Raw genomic sequence first — 23,831 nt, 5'->3', positions numbered from 1 at the left:
TTTCAGCATAGCCAACAGTTGTGGAATTACAGTCCAAAATGAGGGAAAACCAATATTTGATCAATAAATCAATAACTACTTGCTTTGTGTTGCTGTATTTTCAGTACAGTAGTTGTAGTCCTTGCCCCTATAATATACATATCTTTATAATACTTGTCACCAATGTGCTATAATTTTTGAGAAAATTGCAAAAATAGGCGCAAAATTGGACAGAGGTGTAGTACCCCCTTAAGCCTAGTCTTTTTTTAAAGTCGAGACAAGTCCAAAATAATAACGATTAATAAGCCAATCTAACTGATTCGAATTCCAATCTCCTGGCCTTTTCCTGGGTCTTTATTTAGTTGCATGATATAATTCAGATTAAGATTTTTCTTAAATGTAGATCTATATCCTATAGAATTCATAAATTACATAATAAGTATCATTTTATTCATTTTATTTAGCTCAAGAATTTGTATCAGACAATCACGTGCTTTCAACGTGTAGGCCGGACCTATTTCAATATCGAAGTACATGGGACGTGAATGCACGGTAGGCCTACTATTAGATGGTCCGTGCCTACTGGTAAAGCCTACGCATCGTGAAAAGGGAATAAAAAAAGGAGTAAAAAAAAGGAATAAAAAATAAGGGAGAAACTATTTTAATGGGGAAAAATCTGTAAAATGGTATTATGTAAAAGGTGAAAAGAAAATTCGAAAAGGGGAAACTATATGAAAAGGGTAAACTATATGAAAAGGGGAAATTCGAAAAGGGGATACTATATGAAAAGGGGGAAATTCGAAAAGGGGAAACTATGTGAAAAGGGGGAAATTCGAAAAGGGGGAAACTATATGAAAAGGGGGAAATTCGAAAAGGGGAAACTATATGAAAAGGGGAAATTCGAAAATGGGGAAACTATATGAAAAGGAGGAAATTCGAAAGGGGAACTATTTGAAAAGGGGAAAGTCGAAAAGGGGAACTATTTGAAAAGGGGAAAGTCAGTCGAAAAGGGAACTATTTGAAAAGGGGAAAGTTAAAAGGGGGAAATATTTGAAAAGGGGAAAGCATTTCGCAAAAAGGGGGAAAACTGAAAATTTGGGGAGATGAATTATAAAAGGGGGAGTTTGGCGGAGATCAGACACCGTACTATCATGATCATGTGGACAGGGAATTTTCCGCTTGCTAGTCCCAAGCGTAAGCGGCATGGACTGGGGTTGGTTAACAATATACTGTTAAGCTTACCAGTTGTGGTGGTAGAGCTGTCGCCGATAAATCATCGTAAGTCTTGATCGCAGTCTCGGCCTCGCACACACTTAAACTAAGTGTTATATCCGATAAAATGATATACTTCATACTATAATTTCCTACTTTTAAACGTCTCCCATTGTAGTTTATTGTGTACTCATAAATTAACCTGAGTCTGAACTAACCAACATATTGGTTAAAATGTAAACAGTAAAATGAACTTCCCATTTGTAGTGATTAACCGACTTTTGATTGTATTTTGCCCAACATGCTTTGCCCAACTGGTTGGTTACCGTAATGTTAACTAGTAGTCGGTTAATGTTTTTAACCAACCTGTGATTATATTTTTGACCCCTTTAAAATCCACAGAGAGGATTTTTTGACTCAAGAGCAACAATATCAGGATAAATAAGCAATTTGCTATAAAATGATAAAAAAAAATATTTAAAAAGTCATACTAAAATTGGCATTTTGTACCCGTAGCCTGTACGGTAGGCAAAAATGACTATTTATGTCTATAACCCTATACACAGCAAATACAAAAACGTTTTAAAAACGTTTTAAATAAGTTATATTTTGGCTTTTGGTTTAGGTAAAAACGTTTTAATAACATTCAAATGTCGGGTGTATAAAGGTTATGATAACGTTTTAAAACGTTTTGTATGAAAACACACTACAACAATATTTTTTTAATGTTTTCAAAAAATGTTATTGTAAACTATTTTTGCAAACATATTAGGTCAATACTTAAATAACATTATGTTAAAATATTTGAACCCAGCAAACACAGAAATGTTCTTAAAATGTTTTTTTTTCAAAACCTTTTAATAACATTTAGATGTTGGATTATAAAAAGGTCATGAAAACGTTTTTAAAACGTTATTGCAAATATTTTGGGCAAACATTTTCGCAAAATATTTTTTAACCCCAAAATAACATTCTGTTTAATATGTTTTGTATCAAGTTTTCAAGAATGTTTTTGGAATGTTATTAAAACGATTTTATACCCTTTATGTAACCCGACATTTAAACTTTTTCTGTAAAACATTTTTGTTTGCTGGGCAGTAGATTATCAAAAAACGTTTTTTAAGGTTATGAAAACATTTTATACTCTTAATATACCCTTTATATAACCCGACATTTAAACATTTTCTGACAACCTTTTATAACCTTTTTCGAATGATGTCGAAAACGTTTTGTGTTTGCTGGGCCCAGCAAACACAAAAACTTTTTAAAAACGTTTTAAATAAGTTATATTTTGGCTTTTGGTTTAGGTAAAAACGTTTTAATAACATTAAAATGTCGGGTTATATAAAGGTCATGATAACGTTTTAAAACGTTTTGTATGAAAACACACTACAATAATATTTTTAAATGTTTTCAAAAAATGTTATTGTAAACTATTTTTGCAAACATTTTTCCCAAAATATTTTGTCAATACTTAAATAACATTATGTTAACATATTTAAACCCAGCAAACACAAAAATGTTCTTAAAATATTTTTTTCAAAACATTTTTATAACATTATATAAAGGTCATGAAAACGTTTTTAAAATGTTATTGCAAATATTTTGTGCAAACATTTTGTGCAAAATATTTTATCAACCCCAAAGTAACATTCTGTTTAGAATGTTTTGTAACACGTTTTCAAGAATGTTTTTGGAATGTTATCAAAACGTTTTTATACCCTTTATATAACCAGACATTTAAACGTTCTCTGTAAAACATTTTTGTTTGCTGAGCAGTAGATTATTAAAAAATGTTTTTAAGGTTATGAAACCGTTTTATACTCTTAATATACCCTTTATATAACCCGACATTTAAACGTTGTCTGACAACCTTTTATAACCTTTTGCGAATGATGTCGAAAACGTTTTGTGTTTGCTGGGACCCCGCTTCTGGATATCGTTTGAAATCAATAATGATATGCCACTTTAAAGCGTATGATATATATTTTCTAAACACGAAATAAAACCAAACTGACCGGACGGACTTCACGGCTTATTCGTGGTGTACGGTCACATAAGTTGTTATACAATGACTAGTTGTATGCACCGCCTACCTTGAATATGTCACTGATTAGGTCGTCAGTGCATATATTTCATTTGTTTCACTGCCAATTCCACTTCTCTTACTGTTATACTTGGGACGTCAGTTTGATCAGTTGATGTTTGAATCTGTCTAGTCCTGATTTGATTTGAACTGTACAGATCATGATAAAATTCTGCACATACGTCTAGAATTTCTCCTCTATCAGTTGTGATGTTGCCGTCCTTTTGCTCATTTTGCTTATTCTGGACTTGTCTTGTTTAGTTGTTTTGAAATCTGTTTTAGTCCTATTTAGGCTTATCAGGATGTTTCATTTCATCTCCATGCGCGTATTTTTTTTGGGGGGGGGGGGGCTTTGGGGCGCCAGCCCCCCAGGGGGAAAAGTAGGGGGGGGGCAAAAAGAAGGGGCGGCGGAAGGTAAAGGGACGGCAAAAAGAGTAACAAAAGAAAAAAAGGGCGGTACTTAATGGGCGACAAGAATAATGAAGGAAAAAAACGGGCGAAAAATTATTGAAAATGAATGAAAGTATACCTTTTTGACTGTCAACAGGGCCACAGCTCTCAGCTGTGTGGGTATATAGGGTGGTGTAACACCTGTAAAATGTAGCTTGAAAAAAATTGGTGAAATCTTTTTAGCTTCAAAACCCCTCCACCCCACACCCATCCACCTCCCCCCCAACCTTTTCGGGCTGTTGCTGCAAGTGGTGGCAAAATTTACATTTTCTTAGCTTAGTAGCCAAGTCCGTAGAAGAACTATGCACACAAATATACATTTGGCCACATTTTAATTATACGATTAATACGAATTTATTAAACATGGTAACAAATATTCTCTAGCAAATCGGTTATAGATGGAACTGGTAGGCATACTATAAATTCGGGATATTAAATATCTTCCTGACCAGCCAGATCTGCGCATGGTCAAAGACGATGATAGACGAGTATCAGACCTACGCAAACTGGCTTAGTCTCCACATCGGCCAGTTTGGTTCCACAGGGAGCGTAACCTGTGTAGGAGACTCGGTCGGACCTCATCTCTCCCCATCAATTGTGACCTATAATCCCCGACATTGTTCTTATGAACTCACATCCGCCTGACATGATGCATGGAACAAAATACAAAGCAAATGAGTCAATCAATAGCACTTCAACTGGGGATTTCTTTTGTGCTTTATGCAAACATCATGTCTTTTGGAGGCAGATTTGAACTAGTGTACTATGTCCATTCGTGAAATTACCCTATTATCAACATTAAAAATACTTAAGTTACTCTCCAATGATAGACTTATACGTGCTTTTTATATTAACAAATTACAATTATGAAAACTAAAACCTTTTAAATTGAAAACATATCAACAATCAAAAAATATATACACAAAAACACCCTCTAATCTACACTCATGATACTGGGTGGTCCAATGAGAACCCAATAACCCAATTTGAAAGGTTAATTTCTCGTAGTTTAAAGCAGCTATTCTCAAAAATGTTACATATTCTAAATATATATCATTCTAAAGATATGTTGTGAAAGACTAGAAAAAAAAAAATTAATTGGCAGATGTTAAAAAAAGATACTTCACTATCATTAGAAATTCAACATGTATCACTTTCAAAATGCAATTTGATTTCAAGAGATGCACCATGGTACTAGTTTTATGATAATTGTACTCGCATGCAAAGCATGCAAAGCATGCAAGGTATATTGTTATCCTGTGGTTTATTCTCTTCCTCCTCCTCCTCCTTTTCCGTCAACTCTAAGGCTAGAGGTCAAGGATTCCAGGGGCCAAATGTAAAAATACAAAGCATGCCATTTCTTATAAAATGAAGTCATTGGTTGTTACACTGATAGCCCAGAGGTACTCAATTTATTATAAGTATTCGTAAACCCCATACGTAGCTAAGCTCTGACCTACTACACAAATACCAATTTTGGGCGCAAAATACAAGTTTCAACCGTCATCCTGATGTGCTATTAGCTACAAACAAGTGCAAATTTGATGGGACACTTCACCAGTTCAATATGTTCAATGACCATCCCCGCTCCCCTTATTCAGTGTTGTATACTAGTTGCGAATGTACATTCAGCTTACACTCTCTCCTTCCCCACCCCCATTTTTCAATGTTGGAAGACTGTAATGTAGACATGATGACGATGTTGTCCAAATCAACATAAAGCAGGGTCACGTGACACAAAAGTTCGGACGCTCTGAGAGGTTGCATATCAATCTTCTGTCACAGTTCCATAACAGACATTAAAGAGTGAAGCGAAAGCAGCAGGTGGAGTTAGAAATTAGGGTTAGGATAGGATTAGGGTTATGAGTAGCATTAGGGTCAGGGTTTGGGTTCGGGGAAATAAATCATTTACATGGAGTATTAGCTTAGAGATTTTAAAAAACGATTTTGGAGAAAAATTATTTTCGAGTCCCAATTTTTTTTCTTGAGAAAAAGGCAGTTATGTGATTTTTCATTTCATAGATGACAATGTTAAAACTATTTTTGCTGTTATCCGTTTGTCAAAATGGAAATTCAGATGGCTTTCAAAATTCAGTACCACGTGCCCACGGATATGATGATTGATATAAAAAATTTACCATCAAAATCTGTAATATTTTTCATTTTATACCAAGAGAGATTTTCCAATTCAGAACAAAATATTTGAGCCTCATTTTACGAAAATGGTCATTTTTAAGCTGTTGAAATTCAAAACGGAAACAAATTTCGTTCCTTCAGGTTGCAAGAGAGACGATGTGCATAGAAATGGTCAAAGAGTGTGCTTTTCTAGCACTTTGGAGAAAATCATTTTTTTTTCAAATTAATGCAGATAATTATCCCGTTTTGTCGGTTGTGTAGGCCTATACATTTTCAAACATTGAATATGGATAAACTAATGATTGATTATCGAGTATCGATAATTGAGTATCGATAACACTGCCCACCACAGTTTTTGGTGACTTTGGTTTGAGACTTGTTTTTAGGTAATTTGGGGTCGCTGATTTCAAATATAGCAATATTTTTTGCATAACGTCAAATTTTCACTCTATGGTATACCCCTCACTGAAAACTTATATTGGTCAGCTTGACTAACGTAAAGTTAGTCCAGATGGTGCCCATCTTGACTAACGTAAGGCTAGTCAAGCCTGCTTGACTAACGTGCTTGACTAACTTTGACGTTAGTCGAGCAGGCTTGACTAACCTGCCTGACTAGCTTGGACGTTAGTCAAGCCTGCTTGACTAGCCTTACGTTAGTCGCTCGACTAGTTTATGACTAACTTTACGTTAGTCCAGATGGTGTCCATTTTGACTAACCTAACGTTAGTCAAGCTTTCCTAAGCTAGTCAGGCAGCTGCTTGACTAGCTTGCTTGACTAGCGTGCAGCAAACCACGTTACTGGTAAAAAAAAGGGGAAAAAAAGAGACAAATGTGGAATTTTATCTTGTCTGGTGGGATTTATTCTCATAATTTTGCATTTTGAAACTGATATATTACTTGAAGAAAATCCTCTTACCTGGTTATCATGATTACAACAAATTTATGACCACTTACCTTCTTTGGGAATTGAACTCGGACCTAAAGATTACAAACCCTCTACACTCACCATTAGACCACGGAGGCACTTACTACTCGTGAAACTTATTATTAGTACTTATCATGTTTAGTATGCTTACCTTAGATTTTAAACTCTGTAATCGCTTGTGAATATCCAAAATATCCCTAAATTACATTAAAAACCATCAGAAAGCTCTTACAAATATAAACAGTATAATGTTGTTAAACAATAATGCTAGTGCCAGGTTGTCAATCCTAAACATTCCATTCCGACAATATTTTTAACTATATAACAAGACAACTACGTACAATGGGGCAGTCATTTCAAAGCAATTTCCTATGTGTTGAACATGCATGTTCAAAGCGGTTGCGCAATGTAGTATTGCGAAATGAAAGTTACGAAAGTCATTGGCTTGACCAAACCTAAGGTTAGTCAAGCCGGCTTGACTAACCTAAAGCTAGTCAAGCCGGCTTGACTAACCTAAAGCTAGTCAAGCCGGTTTGCATCTTCAAGTTAGTCAAGCCATCGATATTGTAAGTTAGTCAAGCACCGCATTACACGTTAGTCAAGCAGGCTTGACTAGCTTATCAAAATTGTAAGTTAGTCCAGCAGGCTTGACTAGCTTGAGATACGGGCTTGACTAACGTTAGGTTGGTCAGGCGGGCTGGACTAACCTGCTTGACTAGCTTTAAGTTAGTCAAGCAACTGCCTGACTAGTTTATGTTTTCAGTGCTATTTATATGAGAGGGGCGTATTATCTGGGCCCATAAAGTTACTAAATCATATAAACCCAATTGAAAGTCAAAAGGTGAATGCATAAATATTGGCATGATAATATAAACTACAAAAAAATACCACAGAATAAGTCTTAATTTGGCAAGAAGATATACCTTGGAATGTTTGACACCCCAAAAATGACGGGTATAGTGTTGCAACCCATGAGAATAATATTTTTTTAAATTTTGATGTTTATGGAGGCCAAACTTAATTTTTATGTCAAAGTAATTAGTTTTATGAACATTTAGCAAAAAACTGCATCAAAATCGGACGTTGCTAGCATTTTTTGGTCAAAATCTATCATTTTAGCCATCTTTCAGGATTTTTTCAGATTTTCTACGATAATGACGTCATTGTGACGTCATATGATGTATGTTGGTACTTATTTTGGTATCATGTTTAACTTTTCTTATCGTGGTATCGTTATTTTGGTATCGTTGGATAGAGTAGACTCATAGCTATTCATAGGTACCCAATATAAGGGGTTTACTGTAGAAAATCCAGGGGGATGCAACCCTTTGGTGGATGTGTTAAGTGATTCATGAAATTTCACCATTTTTCATAGAAAAAAAACTTGACGTGATAGGGCAAAACTGATACCATTTTTGAAATCAGCGACCCCAAATTAGTTAAAAACAACTCTTAAATCCAAGTCACCAGAAAAAAAGTTTCATTTTGTTGGCCAGTGTAATCGATAATTGATTTTCGATATTAAATCGATAATCAATTATCGGTTATCAATTCCCCCTTACTCAACGCCCCCATACCAAGAAGGTGATCATCCTTAGCGATTCCTAGTTTTGTCGGTTTCGGAGGCCTATACATTTTTCAACATAGACCGGTAAAGGAACTCTCTATTCATCATGTTTATGTGGCTCAGATGCACAATCCCAAGTAGGGCCTATGTGGCGAAAAGTGCTCCACCAGCAGTCAGTTATATTTATATCATGTAGTTATTCATATCTACACTTGTGCATACAGGGGAGTGTATTCGGATGGGGAATTTAAAATGATGAAAAAAAGCTATAATAATGCTAATAAACATGACAACTTGAAATTCAGCACAAAAGACAATTTCTTGAAATGTTTTTCCAGTTTGCTATTTTTTCTGCCTCCGCAGGAGGTAGTTTGCTTTGAAATTGGCACCTAAAATGCCGCACATTGCGCGGCATGTAGGCCGATTGTACAAATTTATATTCTGACAAGTACTCTAATTTCCGCCCAATATTGAGAGCCCAATATATACCACCCACCTCTATGCGCCATACATAAATTCGCCTATCGCCATTTCCGAATGTTCAAAAAGGTAATCACGCTTCCTCAGCATGTGCAATAAATTAGCATTAAAATTAATCTTATACTATAGGGATTCTAGAAACACCTAGCACGTGGCGCCAATGGCGTGGGTCTATCAAGTTCATGAATTATGCATTAGAATCTTTCAAACTCATATGTTGTATAATTGAAGACCGAATTAAAAAAGACTAGCTTGCGTATGCCGTCCTGTCAACCAGACCAAAAATGCCATACTGCGCAGGTCAGCAACCAATCACGGCGCGCCTTTGTCTTGACGTCAGACGCAAACTAGTCTTTTTTTAATTCGGTCTTTAATTATAGGTTGTAGCCTCAGCGCTCATCAGCAGCTTTATCGTAGAAGACAAGTTGAAAAACCGTTATGCTGTGGCAATGGGAATACACATCAAACAAGGTTTAATTTCATGATTACATGAAACCTGATTATCAATGCAAAAACTTTGGCTGGAGAAGTTGAAGCTGACGTTCATGGCGACACTTTGGATGTGATAATTTGACATCATGGATTGTTTTGTGCAAAATTGGAGGTATTTTTGTGCCGCGGCGAGTCAGCAGACCGACTGGCATGCAGGCCTAGCTCGACTAGGCCACAATCATCTTTCCCCACACAATACTTCTTACAAACAAGGTGTTGATATTGGCCCTTTCGATGCAAGACAAAGCACAAATGAAGGAAACAAAACAAAACAATAATGTTTTTGATTTTTTATTCAATTTTAAAACACATACAAAAAAGTAATGGCCTATGAAAAGCCCCCCCCCCTAAATATAATAATATTAATATTATTTTAGTCCTGAATACAAAATATAATAAACAAGCATAAAAGAATCTGATACGAAAATTTGTTACTCTGAAACGTTACAATCGTAATTTTAAGTCAAACAATCCACGAGAAATGACTCTTGATACAACCTATATTTAAAAAACAGAAACGGCTGCCTGCATCTGGAACTCTTTATATCTGAAAGTTTGAAGGTCTTATTTCATACATCAGAATTATCTGCAAGTTTGCAAAATGGCTTTAGGTGACCGTGGCCCTATTGGCTAATGCACAAATTTAGATTTTCTTTCTATTTAAATAATATGTTAAAGCTTATGCCCTGTATATTACATTCGGTTCTTGAGATATGGCCTGTCAAAATGGCGCGAAACCAAAACAAAAATTGGCAACAACTTTCTTTTTATTTTCTATATTTTTGACAAGTCCAGTTGCCAGATGATTTTCTAATTACATGCATGAATTATGCAAAGTAAAGATTTCAGATACAATTAAAAGAGCTATGGTACTGAGGCATGGTACATGGGTAGAACACACAATATACTACAAAATTACGGTTGCGTTTTTGCAAATTTCAATTTGCATAATTAATTAGGGCCACTTATTAGAAAAGTTGATTAGGGCCCTAATTAATTATGCAAATGGAAATTTGCCAAAGGCATCCATGGGTTTTATATCTTATTTTGTAGCCGATCTGAACATTTTACTTTGTATAATTCTTGCATAGGCTATAATTTGAAAATAAGGCCTATCTGACAACATTGCATATTACAAAAATAAAAGAAATTTGTTGCCAACTTCTTGGTTTCGCGCCATTTTGACAGGCCATATTTTGGTAACCGAATATCCGATTAAAATAAAATTTTCAGTCTTGTAATCAGGAGAGAATGGACTCAAATATTTCAATCAGACAAAAATCTATATCCAATAGCGTTACCTTAAAAAGCTAGCATTATAAGTGTCTCCTTAACTAATAACAAAAGGTGCCCACTGGTATTAGTCGGAGGCATTGTCTTTTTTAAAGACATTTCTTGTTTATGTATCACATCAGTCACAGTGTGAATGCTACATACATGTAGTATGTACACGCACATGTATGGGTGGCATAAAGTGTGCACAATCAGGCTGGAGGATATCACAATGTAGGTATCTACGCTGTATGTAGCATACATGTACATTTTGTGCAGGGTCAGATTTACCTTTTTCAGGGCCCTGGGCCAGGCTAAAAGCACTTGCTATCTGGCTCAATGTGTTACTCCCCACCCAACCCCATCCATGCATGTAACCTAGATTTGTTTTGATAATGATCAGAGGACTCAAAGTGTGATTCATGGGTAGAGTTAACATGCATCTCAGTGGGAAGTGAGAGCAAATCTTCTCTCATTCTCTTGCATGCATAACCATGTACCATTTTTGTGCGGGTACAAGTACAGGTACAGGTCCCAGTCCAGAGTACTGGTCCAAAGCCAAAATTTGTTGTGAGTACGTTTAACGGTACGGAGCCATGGGTATGGGTACGGAAATTGGGACAAGTACAGACTGGGTACGGGTACTACAGGTCTGAGACACGCTGCTTGGATTCATCATCTTTCCTATGGAAGTAAAGTAAGCTGGTCATTCATGAGTGCTGTCAGGGGCCGGGGGGCACTCCCACTTTGGAGGTGACGCGTATGTAGGGCTGTTAAGACCCCCTTTTTTTCAGCGTTGCTGTCACCCAAAGACCCCATAATCTGCCATATTTGTTTACACACACATGCTCTGTCACCCAACAAATTCTATGCCCTTAGAAGCAATGATGAAGAGTACTGGATGTGCCATCTCAATTCTGGATTCTGTTGTCTTTCGCACAAATTTGCCGTACTTGTTGCCATGATCTCCGAACATTAGAGTTATAGTGTTATCTAGCGAGGTGAGGTGTTTGACATATTTTGCAAGACTTTCATCTAATGTCTGAATTCGACGTCCACTACCCTCATGTCCGAGATTAAGATCCACATAGTGGAAGAATGGTTTGTTAATATCATCTAGTTGTCTTTGCAACAACCCTACCGATGACATTATGTAGTGAGTCTGATAAACTCCATTATAGCATATCGCAACGCCTTCATAAAAGGGGTCTGTTATATTGTTAGCCTTCATTATTTCGCAGTTAGATAATGATATATCTATTTGATCAATACCTTTAAGTTGCAGCGCTTTCTGTAGCTTCTTCCACTCGCCGATGTATGTCGTGTCATTCAGGTATTTCACACCTAAAAATTTGGGTATACCGCAATCACATTTTTGGACGCTCCACGTCCAGCACAAGTCATCAACCCACATTGTATGATAGCCAACGGTCTTGAAAATCTTGAACATGTTACCGATAGAGGAATTGTGCTTTAGTAAAAACTTACGGGACCTAATATTTCCTGAAGTAAATGCTACTGTATTAACATAAGTACCACCTTTGAGAGATTGCATTAGGTTGTAATTGAATACATGAGCCTCACGATTATCTCGGATGTCTTGCAATTGCTTCACGGTCTGCGGCATTGAGCGAAAGAAATGACTATGTGACGTCGAGTCAAGCCATATGATGTTAATATTAGTTGCATTGGTGTATTTAACTTCACCCCCTTCAGAAATATTCTGAGGAAGCAATAGAAGCTGGTGAGCAATTCTGTTATTTTTCAACCTACAAGTAACAAAGCAGAACCCATAGTTGGGTTTCATCGGAGCACTTTTAATTTCATTAAGTATGGACTCTTGGAGATGAAGTATACCAGGTTGTTTCGTCCATTTTAGCGTTCCGTCATCAGAAGAGATTTTACCGAGTGTTATGGAGTGTTTGCATAGTTGTTGAGAACAGATGACACGTTGATTGTCTTCATCAGACTGTTAAAACAAAAAGGGAAATCTATAAATACGTTTTGGTTAAGATTTGCTAAAATCTATTTGATTTAAGGGTCCCAAATCAACCTGAATGCTTTAAAAAAGCGTTAACACTCTTAGCTTTGGATTTGATAGTTTTTCCACCCAACATAGGTAGTACAAAGTGGGTAGTACCATGCCAATAAAAACGGTAATTCTGCACTATGGAATACAGCAGCCCATATTACCCGGAGGATACTCTGGCTTGATTCTAAATATCTGTAAACAATGATCTAACCATTCATCTTTCTGGTGTTGATGCAACAAACAATGCTGGTGTTGCTAATGCTATCAATATTATACACCTTGCAAGTTTTCCTAATTCTCAGAATTCACACTTTCCAAGCCCTGAGCTACCTCCCCAGGTATACACATGGGGGATTTATGATGATCTTAACTCTCTGTATCAATAACAGGGGTGGGAACAGATAATTTCCCTGCGAGGCTATTAAAAAAAGCTTGCTGATGGGTTATGTAGCCCTGGAAGACACAACCCCCCCTCAATGTTTTTTAAGTGGATTACTGATTAAATTCAAAACATTGACGGTAGGCAGTATGGTAATCAAAAAGGTGTCTCAACCACCCACTCTTTAGTTGATGTCTACAATCATAATGGAGCTGGTGCTGAGAAACAGTGGACTAAATAATTAGTGTTTGCTGATTTTTATAAGGCTTTTGATCGGTTAAGTCATAAGATTGCTGTTATCAAATTGTTGGATATGGGCGCTCCTTCAATTTTGGTTCAATAGGTGGTTGACTTTCTCATAAAAATTGAAAACTAAGGGTCTTGCATAATGGTGGTGTTCCTCAAGAAACGCTCATTGCCCTTCTCTGCTTCTCCGGCATGATCAATAATACCTTGGATATTCCAAACCACAACATGTGGACGTTTGGAGATGATCTTACTATTGGTGATAACAAGGCTGTGTACAAAAGTATTGCCAAAATTGATTGAGTTTCGGCTAAAAATTCCATGAACATGCGATCTTCACCGAATTTCCTTCTAAGTATAAAAGTAAAAGACTATTTCCACCCAACTAACAAGTAAAAAGTTCGTAGCTCATGGAATAATTTGACAATTAAGAGCGAAATAAAAATCATGGATTTTACTGCCGAACCAATGGTGGGCCTCACTACCCCCTATGGTCATTTTTGATGGCCGGTCCAACCCCCGGGAAAGGTGCTGTGGTAAAAAATTATCACCAAAACAAGCGCAAAGGATGGATCAACGATTAGCTTGGATCGTTTGGGCGTGATCAATCGCGTTTTTCATGACGGATAAAAAATCTTAAGGGGTGACAAGACCCCTCTTCGTAGTTCTAGGATTAAAATCACCAAATTATAAAAGTCAAATCACTGGGTACCATGATTCAAAATGACTTAAATGGAATATCCATGTCCAAGGTATGTGTACGAAAGCAAACCGCAAAATGTTAATGATGCGCAAATTGAAAGAAGCAGGGCTCAGCCTTAGCAGTGGACTTCGGTTGTATATATAAATGCGCATATATAAATGCGCACGTGACCAGATGGCCAGTGCCATGTTCGTGTTACCTCACTGTCAATCACTGAAATTGCGACCACAGTTCCAGGTGGTGGCCGCATTGCATTCTCTAAATTCAGTAAATTTTCATCGTCAACCGTGTAATTGAATGGGATTATTTTGAAATTTTAAAACGCTTGAAATATCACAAACAAATAGGCCTATGTTGATAAATAATATAAATACAAGCTAAAACCGTTGGGGTTCGATAATGAACCCCACAAAATTAACCGACTATAGAGTGTATGCAATAAACCCAAGCGGAACGAGAGTTGCTAAGTAACCGCTAACCGAACCATAAACACATGCATGATCAGAGAGCGAGTCTTCAATTTCCCCATAGCTTCCCACGTTGTACACACGTCAGTCGAATTTGGCGGTGTTCGTTTGTTTGTCCTCCAAGTTATAGCATTGTTCACTTTGTGTTGAACATTGTAAGTGGGCCTCACTAATGACATAAAGGTTACTGTTATATGTGACCGTACAGCACGAATGAGCCGTAAATGTCCTCAATTGTATTCTGAGTTACAGTGTAAAATGGGCATGAAGGTCATATTCATAGGTATTTCAATTTGGTGCTACGTGTATCTCATTAAATGAGGTACACGTAGCACCAAATTGAGGTACCTATGAATATGACCTTCATGCCCATTTTACACTGTAACTCAGAATACAATTGAGGACATTTACGGCTCATTCGTGCTGTACGGTCACATATCATGAAGAGGCCACTTTCATGAATAAGCTAAACAGCCTATGTGGAGGAATTGTATGCATGAGCAATCACACCAATGACGTAGTAATGATACCCTCTATATTGGAAAATGCCATACATGTACGGCCGGGCGGTTTCACAAGTTGCCGGCTCGATCATGTCATCCGCAGCCTGCACAGTTCTGACCTTGTCCCCTTTCATACTTTCATGCCGTTGCGACAAGAGGCATGACTTATCAGCCATTCACAAGTCTTGATTGTGTCTGTTTGTCTCCGGGGTTTGTCTACAATGCGCGTGTGTCACGCCGGTCGGCGGCAAGCAGCATGATAGTATGAAACCAGCACTACGTCATAGATATGGCCAATTGGCACGCCCATTTAGCACGGAAATTATGAAATATAAGTTTGTAAATCAACTATATCTAGCTTTTCCGTAGTTAATTTTTTTTCCGTGATGGAAAACGTTAATAAAGAGTTTATCTTTCGGGTCAAGGTATTTTACCCTTTGCAATCAATGCCACTATTTTGCAAAAGCAATTTTCCTTGCGACCTGTCATTTTCCCCTATACTTTTGCACGGGGAGTTTATGTACATCCGGGTACCTTATATCGTTTAATACGGTATGGCGACTTGTAGATGTCACGTGCGCATTTATATATGCGCATTTATATATACAACCGAAGTCCACTGCTTAGTGACTTATAGTATAAGGGATAAATGAGACCAGTATTGGAATTAGCATCCCCTCTTTTTGATGCTGGCCTTTATACTCAGAAAGTGTTTTTAAAGTACATCCAAAGAGGGTACGTCGTACTCCAACTCTCCAGCAGAACTTGAGCTGGATTCGCTCCACAGCCGGAGAGAAACGACATATTTAGCGACAAGACAACTACTGTACTTCTTACTCTGAGTGGTTCACCTGGTTTCCGCCAGCTGAGTATTATTATATTATAGTTCTGTCATGACCCTTAGAAATGTAGAAACTTTTAGTGCAAAACATAAAGAGACACCATGCCATACATAGCTGACCTTTTCAAAAAATAATTTGATATTTTGATTGCAATATTGAATGTTTTCAGTTACCATCAGTACCATTATTATACTTCCAGGTTTTTTTATTTTTTATTTTCAATATATATCAAAATATTGTAATCGATATTTGTAAAATAGGAGAAAAGGAGGGCGCGATGAGGGTTCAGTTTTTAGGTGGGGGGGGACCCTGTATTTGTTTTACGGTAATGGTACATTGCAGGACTGAATTGCAAGTATAGCAAAGGAAGTCTCATCCCACATCCATTTTGCCCATAGCTCATAAACGTACTCCATAAATAAAGTTGTTAAATTATCATTGAGGAATGTTTGATGTTCATACATGGTACGTGGACTCCTTTTCAATCTTTGAAGTAGCCGAACCTTCTCCATGGACAGAGTGAAACATTTGTACATTTCTTAAAAACAGCATATCTTCAAAGGTTTGGAGGCGATTGAAATATTTTTTTCGATGTATTAAAGCTAACGATTACAGGTTTCTTTACATGCCAAATATATTTGATAAATATTTCTTAAATAGGAGAAAATAAGGTGCAACGGTGTGTGTGTGGGGGGGGGTGCACCGTGTCTTTGTTTAATTTTTATGACTTTGTCGGAGTTCTAGTATGGTACATTGTAGCACTGATTCGTCTGACTGAATCGGCTGTTGGGATCATTAGAACGGGTTTTCAAAGCCATTACTTGAATAAACTAATGTAGAAGTGAGACTCTAAACTGACCAGTTGTAGTTCTTCTAATGTAGGGCATATTACGTGGCCTAAGGAAAAAAAAACAGTCCTAAATTGTAAGACTATATGTGTGCTCAAGGTGAAATTTACACCTACTCGTGTTATTTTCTGACCATTTTGGAAAACGACGATTCTCAATGTGTGGCAATGTGTAGGAAGTGTACAGCAATCACAACAGTATGTATCATATGTTAGAAAAATAATTATCAAGCACGGTTTTATTTTGACCATAAAAACGAATAAAAACAGCCGGCTCTCAACACGCGATATTCAATATTCACGCGGCGAAATTGTCTAGAGCAATGACGTTCCAATAATACAATGAAGACTGACGACAAATAACCATGACGTCATTGCTCTAGACAATTTCGGCACGGGAATTTTGAATATAGCGTGTTGAGAGCCATCTGTTTTATGGTCAATATGAGTTTGTTTAAAATAAAACCATGTGATTCGTGCTTGATAATTATTTGTCTAATAAGACATAATGTTGTGATTGCTGTACACTTCCTTTAAAAATCTAAATTCTAGTATACTGATATTTAAAAACACTCACTCTTATCTCACAAATATTGTGGCTCTCTTGATGTGTGCACGTCGGCGTTGGGGATGAAAAGAAAACTTGTTGAGCCACACGACATGAATCCGGTTTGGGTTTGGGTCGTTTGCAAGTCACTGTTGGAGATGCCACAGAATTGTTATCAAACCGTGGTACTCTACACGTGTCCTCTTCTAAATCCTGGAATAAGCAGATACAGGCAAATCGTTACATGGACATCATGCACGGGGAAAATGATAACAGTTTGCCAACCTTTTTAGCTTTTACCGATATCCAGTCTGAGGGTCTAGACCCCATTTGATATTATACAAATATTTACAGCTCATGAGGGATCTGGTGGAATATATTGGTCCTAGAGGTGAACTGGATACCGTGGGCCTACTATATAGGCCTATTTAGTAAAACATAGTAGGCTCACGGTCTGTAGTTCACCGAGGGGACCAATAGATTCCACCAGATCCCGAATTTAGAGCAGTAAATATTTGTTTTATATCCTTCATTAATATATTCTGTGTTCATTGATTGGTTAAATATTAGAAACGGATACATGTAGGCTAGGCCTAGTCAAGGCTAGGCTTGGGCCTTGCTTTGATTTGATGCACATTCACGTAGCACGCACACAGTTGAATGGCTAACATGGCTAAAGCTTACCGTGAAAATGTTGTAACCTCTACTGTAATACCGCCGTGAAACAAGTAACCCGGGCGAGTAACCATGTTCCCTGTTATTTCACCGTGATACTTGTTTAACCAATTAATGAACGAGAATGTATTAATGAAAGATACAATTGCAAATCACGCCGGGGTAGAGGGCGTGCTCCTCACCCACTTTTTGATACAATTAGGCAGTTTTTGTCATTTTGAGCTATTTTTTGACAATGAAGGCCAAATATCACCCAGTTCTGGTCAATGCCCCAAATCGTGATGTTCACTAAAAATACAACTACTTCCACAAATTTCATAATACAGAGTTGGGACTTACACACATGCATTTTCCTTTGCTGGTGCACAAAATATGTACTCCGATTTTGGATCAAAGGCCATTTAGGGGTCATTTTTGGTTAAAATCTGAAGATCTACATGTAACATATCGTGTTGATGGTACTTGCACAGCAATGACATCCTAAACATATTTGGCCTGACTGTACATGTAGCTCTTAGGATATTTATAAAACAGTTAAGGGAAGGGGTATGAACGTTTGAACAGTATTTATTGTGGGCATTAGAGTACATCAGACATATCGAATTTCATTCTGAATACGACGAATGTCATTCTGATATCAAATAATTTTGATTTTTTGAAATTCGCAATGTAAGATATGGATTTTTTGTCCCAAAACACCAAAAACAAATTAGGTCTTTTTGGGAAAAAATCCATATCTTCAATATGAAAGGTCAAAATGTTCAATTGATCATCTGCTTTTCCTCCCAGCTACATACACTTTAAGAATATATCATTAGATTTATACAATTTACTTCGAAGACTGTTATATATCAAAAATTTGAAAAATATCAAATATTTATAATTTGTCATAAAATTTGTATTATATCGTGATTTTCAAAAAATGAAAATTATTTGATACCAGAAAGACATGCTTCGTATTCAGAATGCAATTCAATACGTCTGAGGTAGAATAGGTACATAAACTGATAATTCTCTTTTGTTTCACAAAAATAGTAGTGTAGATGAGGTAGAACTAATGTATTGTACAAGGTAAATAACGTATCACACGAAAGAATGTGCTTTAGACGAAATAAGATTCCACTATAATCTTGAAACAATATTGGTAACATAAGAGGTATGATCATACCATCCCAGCAAACACAAAACGTTTTAGACATCATTCGCAAAAGGTTATAAAAGGTTGTCAGAAAACGTTTAAATGTCGGGTTATATAAAGGGTATATTAAGAGTATAAAACGTTTTCATAATCTTAAAAAACGTTTTTGATAATCTACTGCTCAGCAAACAAAAATGTTTTACAGAAAACGTTTAAATGTCGGGTTATATAAAGGGTATAAAAACGTTTTAATAACATTCCAAAAACATTCTTGAAAACTTGATACAACACATTCTAAACAGAATGTTATTTTGGGGTTGAAAAAATATTTTGCGAAAAATGTTTGCCCACAATATTTTCAATAACGTTTTAAAAACATTTTCATGACATTTATATAACCCGACATTTAAATGTTATTAAAAGGTTTAGAAAAAAACATTTTCAGAACATTTCTGTGTTTCCTGGATTTAAATATTTTAACATAATGTTATTTAAGTATTGACACAATATTTGGCAAAAATGTTTGCAAAAATAGTTTACAATAACATTTTTGAAAACATTGAAAAAAAAAAAAAGTTGTAGTGTATTTTCATACAAAACGTTTTAAAACGTTATCATAACCTTTATATAACCCGACATTTTAATGTTATTAAAACGTTTTTACCAAAACCAAAAGCCAAAAAAACAAAAATTTAGTACGAGTTACTTTAATAAGTTCATTGCCATCTATATATAAATATATGAGTATTGTGGTATGTGCGATCGCTATAACGGTTTTTATAACATAATATAATTCGTTTTTTTGAATATTAAGGGACAACTTATTGGCTTTGAACCATACAGAAATATTAATTAATTGATTATTAACAGAACAAATAAGTTCATCAAGGTTCGGATTGGACATAATAGCATTTGTATCATCTGCATAAATAAAAAAGGACAAATCTTTTGAAGAATAAACAATATCATTAAGGAAAATAATAAAAAGAAGGGGACCCAATACTGAACCTTGGGGAACACCGCATTGAACTGTACTTAAAGAAGATTTACAATTATTGAACACAACAAATTGTTTTCTGTTGGTAAGATAGCTCCTGAACCACTCCAAAGCCTTTCCACGTACTCCAGAATGGTGAATTATTGATTTATTCCATCATCTTTATTCAAGCAATTTAAACATACAATTTAAAAGAATAAAGGAACCAACCAACATCCAAGACAACTGGGGCCTTTACTGACCACCAGGCATGGCGTGAACGAAATACAAATTACACATACACAATTTTTAAAACGCCTAGCACTGTTGGGAAAGAACGAAACTACTAGCAATACTAATTTTACATTAAAGAAAAAAATTATCTCTCCATCATCAATTTATGAAAATCCTCTGGATGAGAAACAAAACATTAATTTTTAATTTACTAGTTGTCACTCGTTTATTAATGCTTACCGTAATTTGGTTATATACATGTTACTTCAGTGGTGTGTTTAACATACTTTTGTCCACACTAGGTCTGGCCAGGAACACACTAGTGAGTTTTCGTTTTTGACGGCGGTAAAAATAATAGCCACGAATGTCGTCGAAAAGTGGTCGTTTCAACAAAAGTGCAGATTTGTGTCCTAGAAACTGGAGGACGATGGAAAGTTGACGCATCTGCACATGACTCGAGTTGTCAATTTATGCGTCGTTACACGTCCAAAACATAAACCCGCGAATTTCGCAAGAGAGGACGGTTCTGGCTCCACTTATCTTGGTCTCGCCCGAACAACGAGAACGTAAAACATTACTAATCATGAAGGTATGTGTATAGATTTGTCTTTAATAAACGGTGTCCGTACTGTGGCGTAGCTGCCGGGAAGGGGGAGGGTGGTCAGGGGGAAGTTTCCTCCATGACAAAAATTGCTTATTTGGGCCGTCCCCCCTAGTGCGTGGCAAGAAAGAGAGAGAGAAAATACTTTAACATAATGTTATTTAAGTATTGACACTATATTTGGCAAAAATATTTGCAGAAAATAGTTTACAATAACATTTTTTGAAAACATTTAAAAATATTGTTGTAGTGTGTGTTTATACAAAACGTTTTAAAACGTTATCATGACCTTTATATAACCCGAAATTTTAATGTTATTAAAACGTTTTTGCCTAAACCAAAAGCCAAAATATGACTTATTTAAAACGTTTTTAAAACGTTTATGTGTTTGCTGGGTAATTATGGATAATTACAATTTCCTGGTATGTAAAACAACATAATGATGGAGGTTGAATATTTCGGTTTAAAAACTCCCTTGTTTGTTTTCAGTCCATTTATCTAGTCCAATCTAGTGATACCAAAATAAGTACAAACATTCACATAATGTCGCTATGATGTCATAATGTGAGGGCGCCCATGCAAATTTGGGAAATTCTAGCTATGTACAAAAGTATAGGCACAATTGAGCTTCGGCTAAAAATTCTACAAAATGCGATTTTCACCGAATGTTCTCCTTAACATCAAAGGAAATTACTATTTCAACTGACAAGTAAAAAGGTAGTAGGAATAATGACTAGAGTGAAATAAAAAATCATTGATTTGACTATAGAAACCAATGATGGGCTTCAACCCCCCCCCCCCACCCCACCCCACCCCCGATCTTTGACGGCCGGTCCTGTCGGTAAGGTGATGGGGTAAACATTTTATCACTAAAACAAGCGCAAAGGATGGAGTTGCAGCACAAAAAGCCTACTATCACATGGGTGCTTTATCACCATTCTTTTCTAAATGAAATGCACCAAATTTGGCTAAGATGTAGAGCTTCAGGTTTTCTTAAACCCCCATGACCTTCGGGAATGAAGTTTGGAGAAATCGTTCTAAATTTGGTCCATGCACCAGATATGATGGACCATCATTCATGAAAGTGATTGTGCTTGGATCACGTGTCCCAGTTTGTTTGTTTGTTTGTTTGTGGCCATGGAATACTTGAAGAACCAAATGTCAAAATCTGAAGATGTGTTGTAGAGGGTGTTATTTATAGCAAGGTGTCATGGATAGTCAGGCATTGCACCCTCAAGTAGTTTCTGTATCATATATGTCATCCATAAATCATACTATTTAAACATGTTGTTAGATTTGTGGTATTTGTGTCATATGATATATTATAATTTTAATTTATTCATTTAGACAGTAACTGCAGTATGGCTTTTTTGAAATATGACCAAAAATATCAAATTTTGGAAAAACGCCCCAAAATTTAAAACAAACACGAACCTTCCAAAAACAATATATATTAGCACTCGGCGGCCCAGTCACTACCTGCCGCTGTGATTTGGGGTAACTCATTGCTTCCCCTCTCCAGATACCGGAACTTCAAGGTCGCTCATACCCCAGCCCTTAACATACTGCAATTTGAAGTAAACAAGAAATGTCTTTAAAAAAGACAATGCCTCCAAGATACCAGTAGGCACCTTTTGTTATTAGTTAAGGAGACACTTATAATGCTAGCTTTAAGGTAACGCTATTGGATTGAAATATGTGAGCCCATTCTCTCCTGATTACAAGTTTGAAAATTTTATTTTAATCGGATATTCGGTTACCAAAATATGGCCTGTCAAAATGGCACGTAACCAAGAAGTTGGCAACAACTTTCTTTTATTTTTGTTATGCAATGTTGTCAGGTAGGCCTTATTTTCTAATTATATATTATGCAAGAATTATACAAAGTGAAATGTTCAGATCGGCTACAAAATAAGATATAAAACCATTTGCATAATTAATTAGGGCCCTAATCAACTTTTCTAATAAGTGGCCCTAATTAATTATGCAAATTGAAATTTGCCAAAACGCAATCGTAATTTTGTAGTATAGTGTGTGTTCTACCCATGTACCATGCCTCAGTGCCATAGCTCTTTTAATTGTATGTGGTTATCTGAAATCTTTACTTTGCATAATTCGTGCATGTAATTAGAAAATCATCTGGCAACTGGACTTGTCAAAAATATAGAAAATAAAAAGAAAGTTGTTGCCAATTTTTTGTTTTGGTTTCGCGCCATTTTGACAGGCCATATCTCAAGAACCGAATGTAATCTACAGGGCATAAGCTTTAACATACTATAGTATTATTTAAATAGAAAGAAAATCTAAATTTGTGCATTAGCCAATAGGGCCACGGTCACCTAAAGCCATCTTGCAATCTTGGAAATAATTCTGATGTATGAAATAAGACCTTCAAACTTTCAGATATGAAGAGTTTCAGATGCAGGCAGCCGTTTCTGTTTTTTAAATATAGGCCTAGGCCTAGTATCAAGAGTCATTTCTTGTGGATTTTTTGACTGAAAATTACGATTGTAACGTTTCAGAGTAACAAATTTTCGTATCAGATTATTTTATGCTTGTTTATTATTATATTTTGTATTCAGGACTAAAATAATATTAATATTATTATATTTAGGGGGTCTTTTCATAGGCCATTACTTTTTTGTATGTGTAATTGAATAAAAAATCAAAAACATTATTGTTTTGTTTTCTTTCCTTCATTTGTGCTTTGTTTTGCATCGAAAGGGCCAATATCAACACCTTGTAAGAGGTATTGTGTGGGGAAAGATGATTCTTGCATTTTATTTTTATTTTTATCTTAACAAACAAAAAGCAAATTTCTCAGTCATAGTCTTGAAACGAACATGGGTATGCATGCAAAAATATTGCAACAGTACTCAGTAGAATGTAAAAAACTGACATAGGCCTACATACCACCAACATGACCAACCACGCATGGGGAAGCAAATACTTTAAAACGAATTATTCCGAATTATATCAACGCAATACAATTGCAATACTTTAGTACATGTATTTGAACAGCAATGAAGCCGGCCATAGGCG

General features: G+C 36.1%; 1 protein-coding gene across 2 annotated transcripts in view; it reads left to right on the top strand.

Moving 5' to 3' along the window:
- The window catches only part of LOC140145963 (alpha-2,8-sialyltransferase 8B-like), a 146,148-nt gene that overhangs the window by 12,575 nt on the left and 109,742 nt on the right, over positions 1 to 23,831 (top strand). The window contains exon 2 of one of the 2 annotated variants that reach the window (XM_072167701.1): positions 20,491 to 20,777. The exons of the other annotated variant lie outside the window; for it this stretch is intronic. Coding sequence (XP_072023802.1) covers positions 20,772 to 20,777 — 6 coding nt within the window. The 5' untranslated portion in view covers positions 20,491 to 20,771. The remainder of the gene's footprint in view (positions 1 to 20,490; positions 20,778 to 23,831) is intronic. 2 annotated transcript variants of the gene reach the window in all.

Source organism: Amphiura filiformis, chromosome 2, assembly GCF_039555335.1.
Source record: "Amphiura filiformis chromosome 2, Afil_fr2py, whole genome shotgun sequence".
Taxonomy (NCBI): domain Eukaryota; kingdom Metazoa; phylum Echinodermata; class Ophiuroidea; order Amphilepidida; family Amphiuridae; genus Amphiura; species Amphiura filiformis.
The sequence above is the reverse complement of the archived record's forward strand: the minus strand, read 5'-3'. Positions and strand labels throughout refer to the sequence as shown.